The 13,026-nt window shown below is 43.7% G+C and overlaps 1 protein-coding gene across 1 annotated transcript in view; it reads right to left on the bottom strand.

The window, feature by feature from the left end:
• The window catches only part of VIPR2 (vasoactive intestinal peptide receptor 2), a 65,159-nt gene extending 57,974 nt beyond the window's left edge, over positions 1 to 7,185 (bottom strand). The window contains exons 1-2 of the mRNA XM_069778174.1: positions 6,461 to 7,185; positions 3,218 to 3,320 (exon numbers count right to left, since the gene is read on the bottom strand). Of these exons, the coding sequence (XP_069634275.1) occupies positions 3,218 to 3,320; positions 6,461 to 6,511 (154 nt within the window). The 5' untranslated portion in view covers positions 6,512 to 7,185. The remainder of the gene's footprint in view (positions 1 to 3,217; positions 3,321 to 6,460) is intronic.
• Positions 7,186 to 13,026: the final 5,841 nt, after the last annotated feature.

The raw sequence follows: 13,026 nt of genomic DNA, 5'->3' as shown, positions 1-13,026 counted from the left end.
CAAAACACACCATTGCTTTATTAAGCCATGAAGTAAGCAAGTCCTTCATAGACTTCATGGTCAGTGATTTCAGGTGCACTACAAAAACTACTCGGTGAAATTCTTCAGCCCATGTTAGGAGGCAGCTTAGGTAAGATGACTATAAGATCATTTTAGTATGTAAAAAAAAAAAAAATAGCACAATAATCTTTAAATCTTTCCTTTATGTCTCCTTAACTGGGAGCTGAGAAGTATTAGATAAGGTAATCAATACATAATTGCCATCTAGGTCAAAGGAGAAACTGTCTGTCCCATAAAAATTGGATCCTTGAAAATTCAGTAGCTGTGCATGCCAGCCAAATTCTGCAGCATGTTACATAGAGGTGTGAAGGTTTCTCAGGTGCCCAAGAAGTTAATGAAAAAATTCCCACTGATTTTGATAATGGAGGCCCAAGCCTCCAGTGGCAAATCTCAGTGAAACTTTATTTCCAAATTCTAGACAGGACCTTCACTAGATTTCATTACAGCTTTTGTTAGGCAGGTAGCACATACTAAAGTTAGAAAAGCATGACAAGAGCTGTATAGCCATCTTTTCCACTCAGGAAAAAGTGAAATAGGATTTGTGAATTTATTGTAATGAATTATGTTTCAAATGTATTACAAATTTTAGGTGTGGAATTAGGCCTTGGACTAGTTCCAGCTTGCCAATTTTCATTAGTAATTCTTCTTTATCAGCAGTCAGAGTATCACTGTGACAATCTGCAAGTCTCTGCTCAAAACACTACTTCCATCTTTGTATAAATACAGAGAGTTTATTAGCAAAATAAGGACACATAAAGAATGGGTATTTTTGGAAATGCAAATGTGTGTATTTAACATAGGCTCTTCCAAACAGGTTCTTGGTAAAGGTACCTGTAACATGAAGCATAGGACAAATTTTCCTATAACATTAAGCATACAGTTTTTAAGAGTTCATTAGCACAGGGGCTTTATTCCAGTCCCCTACAAAATGGATACTCCCTTAGTTTCAGCCAGGCATTCAATTAAATGTATAAATCCTTCCACTGCTGTTTTATCACTACATGCAGGGCTGAATCAACACCATCAGACATACTGTCTCCTTCCAAGACATGAAGTTCTTGCACGGCAGTTTGCCTTCAGGAGGCACCCCTCTTCCAGTGAAAAGAGGATGTGAAGAAAATATTGACAGAAAACTTTGTTCTTCCCCTAGGGAACCCAAAATAAAACTGGTGTGCATCACAAGGATACCCTTGGAGCAGCCCAGCATCTGGATCACAGAAGTGGATCTTGAAGAAAGCTTGACTTTCAAAGCCATATAATAGCTAACAGCGAATTTATTAATTCAAGATTTAATTCATTACGCTGAGCTAGCAATTATTTCTCCATCTGGCTTCACACCAGTATTATTTATGTAACAGCCATCTCTCTTCACCACTCATATAAATAAAAAAATCTAAATGTAGATGAATTATTGCAGTAAGATTTTGCTTGGAGAGATATCCATGTAAATTACTCACTGTCATTGTAATTTTTCTAATTACTGATCTGGAATAATGAAAAGGAGAAATTACAGTAAAATACAAATTGCTGATGATCCTTTTAATTATATTATTGTATACAAATTGATATTAAGAGTATGCACTGAGGGAGTTACACATTTAAATCATGAAGAGAGGTGGAGAAAGCATCATGAGTTGGGACTCATGTTTATGCTCAAAGGGCACTGCAGATGGCAGGTCCCTGAGGTACCATAATCATCTTCAGAGTGCATTCAAAACAGACAGAATATGAAAAACAAAATACACTATGTATCACCCAGTTCAGCCAAAGGAAAACAACTGCACTACAAGAGCTTTAGTATTGCAAGGAGCCCAGTTATTCTGAGATGATACATACCTGGACTACCATATCAAAAGGCAGGACACCGATGAGGCTTAGGGCTTTGTAGAACTAATCTGAAATTAAATACTTCCAGCCATTTAAAGATCATTTAACAACAGAAATTTAATGATTAGTTTTAGATGTAGCATTACTTTGTAAAAATCAAAATTGTATTTTGAACAGAAAAATGTTCGGTTACCTTTGTATCTAAAATTTATTTCCCCTTTATCTAAGTCGTGCTGAAAGCCTGTCCTTCATTTCAGTACTTTACATGTTACCAGAGGAGTGCTGGGCAGAAAACATATGCAAATGAAGCACTCCAAGAAGCACTTTTACCTTTTCACCAGCATGTGTGTAGAGACTGCTTTCTGCTCACAAGTTCTGGCACACAGTTTAGAAAAGGTAACTAATCATAAAACATTAATACCTTTGTCATTAAAAAATATATAAATTAATAAACACACACTCCCAACTTTCCTAAAATGCCAAAAACTTTTAACCAAGTTCTGCCCTAGCTACTTTAATGTTACAGATTTGCTTTTTACTTGGCTGTCTGGATTTACCTGTCACCTTTGTATTTTGCTTGCTGAACAAATAGCTTTATCAGCAGCTCCAACTTACAAGAAAATGTCTTTTTTTCATAATCTTATGTTCTACTCATATGAAAATATAGCAAGGAAATCTAGTAAAATCTAAAATTAAAAAAATAATAAACTACATCTCCTTCTCCTTCTTTCGTCTATTAAATTACAATTGCCCATATTAGTATCTATATATTTATCTTTCTATGTAGAAAGAAAATAAAGTAACAGAGAGAATTTGTTTTTTGAATGTAACACTGTCCAGTTTTTCCTTTGCATTACTCTGTGTTACTCTGGGTGTGAATCTGATCTTCTATCTGAAACATCTTCTGCCTGGGAAACCCAGAGATCATTCCCGCCACTAGTACTTTACTTTCAACCATAGCTAGAGAGAGATGCTTGGATCCAAGGCTTTCAACTTTTCCTCAGACTTGTTCTTTCTGCTGGTCCTGCCATCAGCAGCCTGCAGCTTCTCTGCCAGTCAGAAAACACTAGCAGCAACAGCTTAAAACATGAGAATGCATTTGCTCCCATCTAGTGTCCCACCCAGTGTGTGGCTAGCATCTGGCACACCTCTCACAACATGCTTGCTGCAGCTGTACCTTTAATGCAAAATCTGCACAAATTCTAAATACATAAAATTATAAGCACTGTACAAACAAACAGGGCAACAGCAACCGCAACAGCAAAGAAGGTAAAGGGAGAAAATCTTGAATACTCCAGCTGTCTCTACCTTACAGCTTATCTTTTCTTACCTTTGTAGTCCACTGGCTTTGCATTCTTTAGAAGTTCCATGCACCTTGCTTCCTCCTTGTGAATCTCCAGCCGCAATCTGCATTCTGGATGAACACCATTCACCTGTGTCAAATTAACAAACAGGCCTGGGTCTTGAAAGAGGAATTAAAATGCTTTATAAAGGATGCAGCTACCAATAATGAAAGCCACAACTTTAACTGGCACTGTTTTTGCCCAAGTATGTGCTAGGCATTTTACAGAGACAGTCACTGCCCATTTTAGCTTCTCACATGTTGGCTTTTCAAAACAAAATGTTAAAATAATCTACCAGAGCATTCGCTCCTTCCTGTAGCATTTCAAGGCCAACTGTCATTTAAAAGAAAATATTTAACTTTCTAGTGCATTTACCAATATTGTGTCATGTGACTTTACCTCCAGAAAAACTGTGAGTTAAACTGAAGCAGGAAAGTAAACACATTTGCTTTTTTTGCTTTTGTAGTAAGTTAGGAAGCTGAAAGTTTAATACGAATCCCTGAACATGAAAACCGATCAAACTGCATTCTCTTTGACATGGTGAATTTTGCTTTTCTTCCCTTTTCCACCATGTATATTTTATCTTCTGAAGGCCCCAGAGCATGATTATTTGATTCAAGCAAGTGCTACACAGGAAGAAACCCCCACTCCTTTAAAAATGAAAGCACTATTGCCTTTACTCATTTCTAGCCCTGCCCCCAGTTCCTTGGTTTTCAGAAAGGATTATTTATGTCCACAAGAAGAGACATGGATGTAGCAGTACTGGGGAGAGAAATAGGACACAAGGAAGTTGTGCTGAAGTCAGTTGGATTCAGAGAGGCAGACAGAGCCTAACAGAGAAACATGCGGAGTCCATAGGAGACTGCAGGGGAGAAATGACTGTAGTAGGTCACAAATAGGAAAGTAGGAAATGTCACTGGAGCTGAAGGGACAGTGAGATTAGCTCAAATGAAATAACATCATGATGAAGTAAAAAGTGAATATGCAGTACTTCAGTCATCCTCACACTTGTAGTTACCAAGAAAAGGGTGGTTTCTCTCTCTTACTTTTTTTTAGGAGACATTTAATAACAGAATCTGGTAATAATCTCTGATTAATGTGACAATATTTTTTTTTAAATGGCAATACTTACTTAATTAAGCTGTGATCATGGACCCAGAACATAGGACCCATAGTTAGGACTGAGAACCTGGTATTGTGCAGTCTCCTTGTGGGCAAGTCACTTGCGCAGCTTTTAAAAATACAGCGTAATAGCCATAAGTGTAACAGCAGGAGCTGTTACGAAAACTCACGAAAATCTGTCTCTTTTCCAAAAGTCTTATTTCACCATCTACAACATCAGAACCTTACTTCCCTTTCCCCATCTTTTCTCTACACTGACTATTGAAATTATATGTTTTCAGGGCAGATTTTGTTTTTAAAGTTAATTGTACAGATCCTTAACATAAATTAGGATTTCTAGCAGTTATAACAGAAAGTTCACCGTTATACTGAAAATATCTGTCTTTTGTTATATATTATCTACTTTCCAGATAGCTCCCATGTAAAATAAAGTCCCATGTAGACATGTTTTTAATTGCACCTTCCTTTCACATAACAGATTTTTAATATTATTTTTTTTCCAACTGCAAACATTCAGTACCTGAGAGTAGATCTCCTGCTCATCAAAAAGCGTTATAATTACTGGGTCTTGGAAAGGTAGGTTCCAGTAAACAGAAATGTTAACTAAATGAGGGATAAATCAAAGAAGCTACAGCAATTAAGAAACCTGCCAAATGAGTGACTTCTCTCATACTTCCGAAAGAACTCCAAGTTTCCCAGTGTCAGTGATCTAATAGCAAAGATTACTTTGAAAACATAAATTTGTTAGTACCCAAAGGTGACACAACATTACTTTTCAAACCTGGGACACATGCCAAAGTGTAATGTGCTTTGTTCTAATACATACACCTGTTTCATTCAGATGTACTTCATCAAGCCAAACAGATTCAGGGTTCAAAGCTATGTGGCTCTGACCACGTCCTGAAACACATCACGATCCCCCAAACGGATCTTGAGGGCGCTCACCACCTTTCTGGGCAGGTGCTCATCCATCTTTCCCTCTGCTTTACCAAGGGGAGGTTATCCTTTGTAACCACTGAAGACAGAACCGCGTGCGCTGTGTTGTGCATTTTCAAGGTACACAGCTGGAATCCAGCTGAGGAGTCTCTCTGCGGTTTTAGCGACTTAACAATTTTTAAGGCAGTTTGACTGGAAAAACATTTCTTGTGACAAGCAGCTTACATTCACCTTCAGGATGGTTTCCTGACTTTTGGTGGAAATCATCCGTTATTTTAAATTCACAGTAACAAAACCCAGAAAGAGTTAGAGGGCAGACCTTTTTATTCTTCGTAAATCATGTTTCCAGGAACGTTACAGACTTTTACAAACAACTGAAGAAACGCTTAGAAAATATAAAGGTGTTAAAAGCAGACGCCCCAAACTGGATGACTTTAATATTCTGAGCGCTTTGTACGTTGTTATCCGGATGCATGTATTAAAAAGAAATTAATGACGCCCGGTTTTTTCCCCCACATTACGATCGCCAGCGACCCTCTAGACCGAACCAGGGCAGCGCTCCGTGAAAACTCTTCGCGAACTAGTGCTGGCTGCCGGGGAAAACAGCGGGGACCAAGGGACTGGGCGAGGAACGGCCCGGCGCCGGCCCCCGCAGCGCCGCTCCGCTCCGCTCCGCCGGGGATGGGGATGGGGCCGGGGCCCGGCCCGCGCTGCCCCGCCGGGGCGGAGCCGTCCCGGCCCCTCAGGAGCGCCCGGGGGTGCGGGGCGGCGGCGCCCGCCGCCGCCTGCGCCCCCCGCCGCCTGCGCCCTCCGGCCCCGGGCCGGCCCGTGCGGCCGCGGAGCGGCGGAGGGGAGCTGGGCCGGGGGTCCCGGCGGCGGCTGAGGCGCCCTCTCGCCTGCGCGATCCCCGCCCGGGGACAGGCGGTGAGCGCGGGCGGCGGAGAGTCACTCGCCTCCCGAAGTGAGTGGCCGAAGTCTCCGTACCTGCTGCAGCCGCGGCTGGGCGCCCCCCGCTCCCGAGAACGGGGGAAAAGCTGTGAGGGAACCGCCAGCCCGGGGGGGTCCGCACGGGCACCTCAGGGACGGGGGCGGCGGGCAGAGCCGTAGGGGGCGAGTTTTACCCTTCTCCCGGCGGCGCGGCCGGGGCCGGGGGTGAGCGCGGGGTGACTTACCGGCCCCAGGCTCCAGCAGAGCGAGAGGAGGAGGATCGGCAGGTTCCTCATGCCGGCCAAGTGCCGGGGCCGGCGGGCACCGCCGCCCCGCGCCGCTCCGCGGGCCCCGTTCGAAGGCGGCGAGCCGGAGCCGGGTCCCGCCGCGGCACCATAGGGCCCGGGGGCCGCCGCCGCGCTGCCGGGGAGCCGAGCCGAGCCCCCCCGCCCCCGCCCCGGCCCCGCGGGCGGCCGCCGCCCTGCGGCTGTAGGCGGCTCCCGCACCTGCCCCCCGCCGCCTCCCTCCCGCCCGGCGCTCCGGCGGCCGTCAGCGCCTGGCCCGACTGAGCCCCTGCCCGCCGCCGCCTCCCTGCGCTCAGCTCCTCCTCCAGACCCCGGCTCCCTTCCCTCCCGCTTCTCCTCAGCCCCTCTGCTCGGCTTCCTTTTCTCCTCCTCCCTCTCCCCGCCGCGGCTGCTCCCCCCCGTGAGAGGTGCGAGTCGTTCCCCTCAGCCCCCCCCCGCCCATCCCGGCGCCCCGCAGGTGCTCCCCCGCCACCCCGGGCCGCTGCCGGCTTTTGGGCGGCATTTGCCCCGCTCTGCGTGCCTCGAGGTGCCGGGGAAGCCCCCTCCTTCATTACACATCCAGAGCCTGCGTGCCCGTCCCGAGAGCGTACCGCAGCCAGCACTGGGACGCCTTTTGCCCGTGAAACCATTAAGATAATCGAGCACGGTGCCCCCAAGCCAGACGGGACACGAAAACCCACACGCACAGATGTGGGGTAAGTGAAGTGATCCCTGGCAGGGTCAGTCTTATCACTGGGCAGATCGGCAACTATATTACAAAATCGTCCTCCCACCCCACCCCCACCTCCCCCAGGCTGGTTTTTTTCGAGGTCTCGATAGAGGAACGACAGTTTCAGGCAACTTCGTATTATTGCCTGGCAGTTTACACCAGGCATGGATCTTGGTTTTGCCTCAAAAGGATGTAAAATACATAATTAAGTGACATTCATGTTAGCCCATGCTTTTTTTTTAAAGAAAAGGCATAGTTTATATGCCGCTTTATAGCTGAGAATGAGAATAAATTAGAGTTGTTTTTCCACTGCCTTATATGTGCTGTAATGTAAGTACTATGTATTAAAAGGGACTGAGTGGGCAACGTAAGACTCTACAGCCTTATGCCACCTGAAATAACCAGCTATAAGCAAAACAAGGGCACTTCTAGGAAAAAGCTTGCATATTTTTTAATGCATTTGCAAAAATTTTTCTCATATACTGAGAAGAAAGACCTGATTATAACCTCTGTGATATCATTAAAAACAAATACTACAAACCGTAATGAGCAGTGTTATAACCTGCATGCTGAGAGCAGAGGGAAACATTAATGTAGAAAGAAAAACTTCTCATAGTGTGGCATATGATCAAGTAATGAAAATATCTTCATTGTAACAGAAAACAGTACCCCTTTAGATTGACTTTGATCTGTATGCGACAGGTGGACTGAAATGCCAAATTGCACCTACTCCTGAAACAGCCGGGTTGGAGGAGAACCTGGTTATGCCACTAGCTCTGAGATTCCTAGGCAGACTCTCAGGTCAAACCTCTTGGAAATGGAGAACTGCACAGTGCAACCCCTTGATTCCTGAAACCAGTGTCCAAGTTTCCTCTTTGGGCTCCTGGTTATTGACACATGCAGGCTAGGGGTGCTCCTTGCAATTTCTTAACAGCTAGGGGTCTTTCCAAAATAACAATCTCAAACCCATTTCTGTAATCTTTCACAAGAATCTGATGTCTTATCATTATTGCAAGGCTTTGGAAAATCTTTTCTGTCTTCTCTCTCTTCAGAAGTTATTTCTTGCACTTTGTGATGACTGGCATCCTGCTAAGAAAGCAGTCGTTCTCATGAGTGAAACTTATACATGTCAAGGCTCTTCAGGTACTTCAGCAGTAAACCCAACAGCAGTCCCTGCGTAGTGGAGCTGTCGGGCAGACTGTCCACCAGCTGCACTGCCCCAGCAGCTGAGGGCACAGGAGCTGCCAGACATCAAAACCCAGTGTTTGATTCTTCAAGCAAATGATTCATTAGGCTGTTGAAGCTGAGTAGCCTGGGAAACCAATTAACAAATTAGTGTTAATGTTCTGTGTAGAAACAGTCTTGGGAACTGTCATCATTATTCCTTCTGTGGAATGGCAGAAATGTATCTCGGGTAGTAGGCAGTCCACATATCCCAGAACTGGCAAAGAGGTTTTGAAACTTGCATCTGTTCTGTCAGAAGATTGTCCAGAGTCAGATTTTTGTGATGTTTTGATTTCAATGAATCAGCATTTTCAGGCAAAAAGAAAAATCATCAGTTAATTCTCTACGATTTGTTCTGTTGCTATTGCCAGTGACTCTTTGACATGAAAGACACCAGATGAAAGAGATGCATCAAGTACTAATATTTTGTTTAGGTATAGCTATAGCTAAATGTGCTTGTTTTGCCTGAAAAGAATACAAATTATTGATGGATGAAGCCCAGAAAACGTGGTTCAAGTTCTTTTTGCTTAAACATAGCATGGTTCAGTGCCCTGTTACAGCAGATGTAGAGGGGGGAGCAAGAAGGGAACTAAAACAGCTGTTGATATATAGACATATATACAAATGAGACTGATACTCTTACGCAGCAAAGAACAGATAAGGTTATGAAGGAACCAAGGAGTCATATAAATTTAGACAGTCAGTGTAGATTTGATGCCATTTACAAGAATGGCCTGTCAAATTCAAAGGAAAGAACAAAGATTTTGTGGAGGTATCTGTGAGGCACAGAAGGACTGCACAGACATGGAGGAAAAGGATGGAGTCCAAATAGTAGCAGTAAGTAGCTAATGTGATTTTGGTCAGGCCCATGGAGAAGCAGCTAACAGCTTTCCATACTGAAGCAATGACATCAATCCCCTTTGAGCTGAATCCCTATTTAAATTGTTTGTGGAGTTCAAGATGTTTTGACAATTTGTATTTGTGGTGGGTTGACCCTGGCTGGATGCCAGGTGCCCACCAAAGCTGCTCTATCACCCCTGCTCCCCCCGCCTCAGCTGGACGGGGGAGAGAAAATATAACAAAGGGCTCATGGGTTGAGATAAGGACAGGAGAGATCATTCACCAATTACCATCATGGGCAAAACAGACTCAACTTGGGGAAAACTAACTCCATTTATTACCAATCAACCAGAGTAGGGTAATGAGAAATAAAACCAAATCTCAAAACACCTTCCCTCCACCTCTCCCTCCTTCCCAGGCTCAACTTCACTCCTGGATTCTCTACCTATCCCCCCAGCAGCGCAGGGGGACGGGGAATGGGGTTTATGGTCAGTTTATCACACATTGTCTCTGCCGCTTCATCCTCTTCAGGGGCAGGACTCCTCACACTCTTCCCCTGCTCCAGCATGGGGTCCCTCCCATGGGAGACAGTCCTCAACAAACTTCTCCAACGTGGGTCCTTCCCACAGGCTGCAGTTCTTCACAAACTGCTCCAGCGTGGGTCCCTTCCCTGGGCTGCAGTCCTTCAGGCACAGACTGCTCCAGCGTGGGTCCCTCACGGGGTCACAAGTCCTGCCAGAAAACCTGCTCTGTGGGGTCCTCTCTCCACAGATCCGCAGGTCCTGCCAGGAACCTGCTCCAGCGTGGGCTTCCCACGGGGTCACAGCCTCCTTCGGGCATCAACCTGCTCCCCTGTGGACCTCCCTGGGCTGCAGGGGGACAGCCTGCCTCACCATGGTCTTCCCCATGGGCTGCAGGGGAATCTCTGCTCCGGCGCCTGGAGCACCTCCTCCCCCTCCTTCTGCACTGACCTGGGGGTCTGCATGGTTGGTTCTCTTACATGTTCTCACTCCTCTCTCCAGCTGTGGTTTCTGTGTGCCCTGCAACTTCTTTTTTCCTTCTTAAATATATTATCACAGAGGCACTACCACTATCGCTGATGAGCTCAGCCTTGGCCAGCGGCGGGTCCATCTTAGAGCCGGCTGGTATGGGCTCTGTCGGACACAGGGCAGGCTTCCAGCAGCTTCTTACAAAAGCCACCCCGGTAACCCTCCCTGCTACCAAAACCTTGCGACACAAATCCAATACAGTATTCTACCCACAAATAATGTTCACGTTGTGTATAAAGACTAAAAAAAAATTACTTTCATTGTTTAAAAGGAGATTTTATTTTGTTCAATCATCTAAAAATTATTGTTTACACAATGCATAACATACAGTTGCCAGAAATACCTGAATCGCATGAAAAACTTAGAAGGATTTCCCTCAAAGCATGTGTACAGGCCATCTTGGACAACGTGCCCCTTTCAAGGGTGGCTGTCTCTTGAGCTGCTCAAGCTATATCACATGTTTTGAGTCCTGCTTTCCAGACCACAGAGATTTTTCACTTATGTGGAACACTGTACTAAGTCTCATTGCAAAAGGGATGCTCTTCCTAAGTCTTCACACTTCGTGAACACACTATGTCTTCATCAGATATTCCTAAACCTCCCAAAGGCACTCTCTACTGTCATCCTGCATTTTGTTAGGCTTTTCTTTCTTCCGCAGTCCAAATATTTAAGGGGAGATTTCATCAGCCATGGAAATAGACATTAGAGATGGTTTCCACGAAAAAGGAATTGTGACTTTAATGTATGTGCTGTTTGGACCTTTTATATTGGAGAAGATTAAAGTTCCCCAAAATTTTAGCATCGGTAACTATTAACATAGATGATCTTATTGAGCCTCTTTCAATGATCAGATGGAAGGACAACAAAGAAGGTGCCTGAGTGGGGCAAACAGAATGTCCCCTGCTCATGCCAATGGGAATTCACATCTTGGACAGGCTCCAGGGGACATATGGCGACAATACCATCCGTTGAGAAGCAGCACAGTGTTGCTACTGTCCAACACTTCACCCTCCTGCACCAAATGTTGTAGTCACTTCAGTAAGAGGAGAAGGTGAAATGCAGATTCTCTGAATAAACAGAAGAAATTAATCAATGTATTTTACCTGCAGCTCCAGCAAGTTGTTCAAAAAGTTCTTCTAGTTATTTCAAACTTTTGCTGTCACTACTGATTGTCTTATGTCTACATAATCTCTTGAACCCTATGCTTGTTTCTTAGACAAAGAAGCAATACTATGCTGACGGAGGGTTTTCAAAGGAAAGGCTGTCCTTAAGTGTCACCTCAGCTTTTTCATTCTCTTCCATTTCAGCATCCCCACCAGTGCCCTGCTGTCTCTAGGCATAACAAGTAGCTTCATGCTGTAGCTGAGAGGATATCTTCTAGAGATGATGCTCAAACTGCTTCACAAACTGCTTTTCTGGAGTGGCCTGTGAAATGGCAGTTTACCAACATCAGCATACCCAATGCATCCAGACAACACATATTCCTAACCAACAACATAGTGATATGAAGAGCTCTTCAGAGTGGTGTGCAAGTAGCTTGGCTACTCAAAAATATGTTTCTGCAGATTAGAAATACAAAGAAATTCTATGAAAACAAAGAGACTTTTCTTTTTGGTATGTTAAGCTCAGGACTTTTAAATGGCTTGTTTAAGATGTCTGTAACTGTGAAGTCTTCAGTCAGGATATGGCACGGGGACATTGTTCAGCAAAGACACAGAGTGTAGTCTATAATACTTAGTGTAAAGTATGCAATTTTGTCCTCTCTGCCTCAAATTTGTAAGACTCCCAGGTCTTTTATAGTTTCAAAAGAGTGAGAGAAGTCCCTTCAGTATAATGAACCTTTCCAATTTTTTGGTCAGGGTATTCTATTTTTCCTATTTCCATTATAGGCATTAATACTTACTGAACACATTAAATTAATAGGTATCCTGTTACATTCATATGTATAGGTGAAATAGAACTTGATCTTTTAAATTTATAAATTAAATATAAAATAAATAATTTGGGTATCTGGCATAATGGAAAATACTTGGCTAATGTCATTTTAGCTATGATTTGCTACAAAGCTCCAGGTTTGATCACTGATTTTTGAGTCTTTTACTGGACATGAAGAAATCAAATCTTTTTGTTCTGAAAATTTGCAGTATTTTTTTTCTGATACAATGAGAGGAAAATTGTCCCCATTAGTTTTAGGGGTTTTGTAATGGTTAGTTATTATGATGATAATTTTTTTTGTACAGTTTAAAGTAAAGGATAGACTTTGCCGCAAAACCCTAGAGGCAGAACTCAAAAACTGCAGAAAAAATGAACTGATAGAGTGGCAGGCAAGGCTTTAGAAAAGTAGAGAAGAGTAAGTGCAGAAGGGAAGACAAATGAAAAATAGAATAAAATACGAGTAATATTTATCAAGAGGAGTCAGTACCCGCTTAATACAATACTTTACTAAGAAAAAGTAAGAAAATATATTTCTACACAAAGAAAAGACATTAGATTTATTCTAGATAGCTGTCAATAAAGCCTTTGGTACAGTGCCATAGAAATCGCTAGTTAAAATTAAAATGATGGAGCTTAATAAAAATTCTGTTTGGCCAAAATGGGGTTAAATGAACATGACACGTAATGCTGATGTGTAAATAGGAGGATAAAAGGCAATAGCAGTAAAGTTCCTCAGAGATCAGGCTGGG

Source organism: Haliaeetus albicilla, chromosome 2, assembly GCF_947461875.1.
Source record: "Haliaeetus albicilla chromosome 2, bHalAlb1.1, whole genome shotgun sequence".
NCBI classification, from domain to species: Eukaryota; Metazoa; Chordata; class Aves; order Accipitriformes; family Accipitridae; genus Haliaeetus; species Haliaeetus albicilla.
The sequence above is the reverse complement of the archived record's forward strand: the minus strand, read 5'-3'. Positions and strand labels throughout refer to the sequence as shown.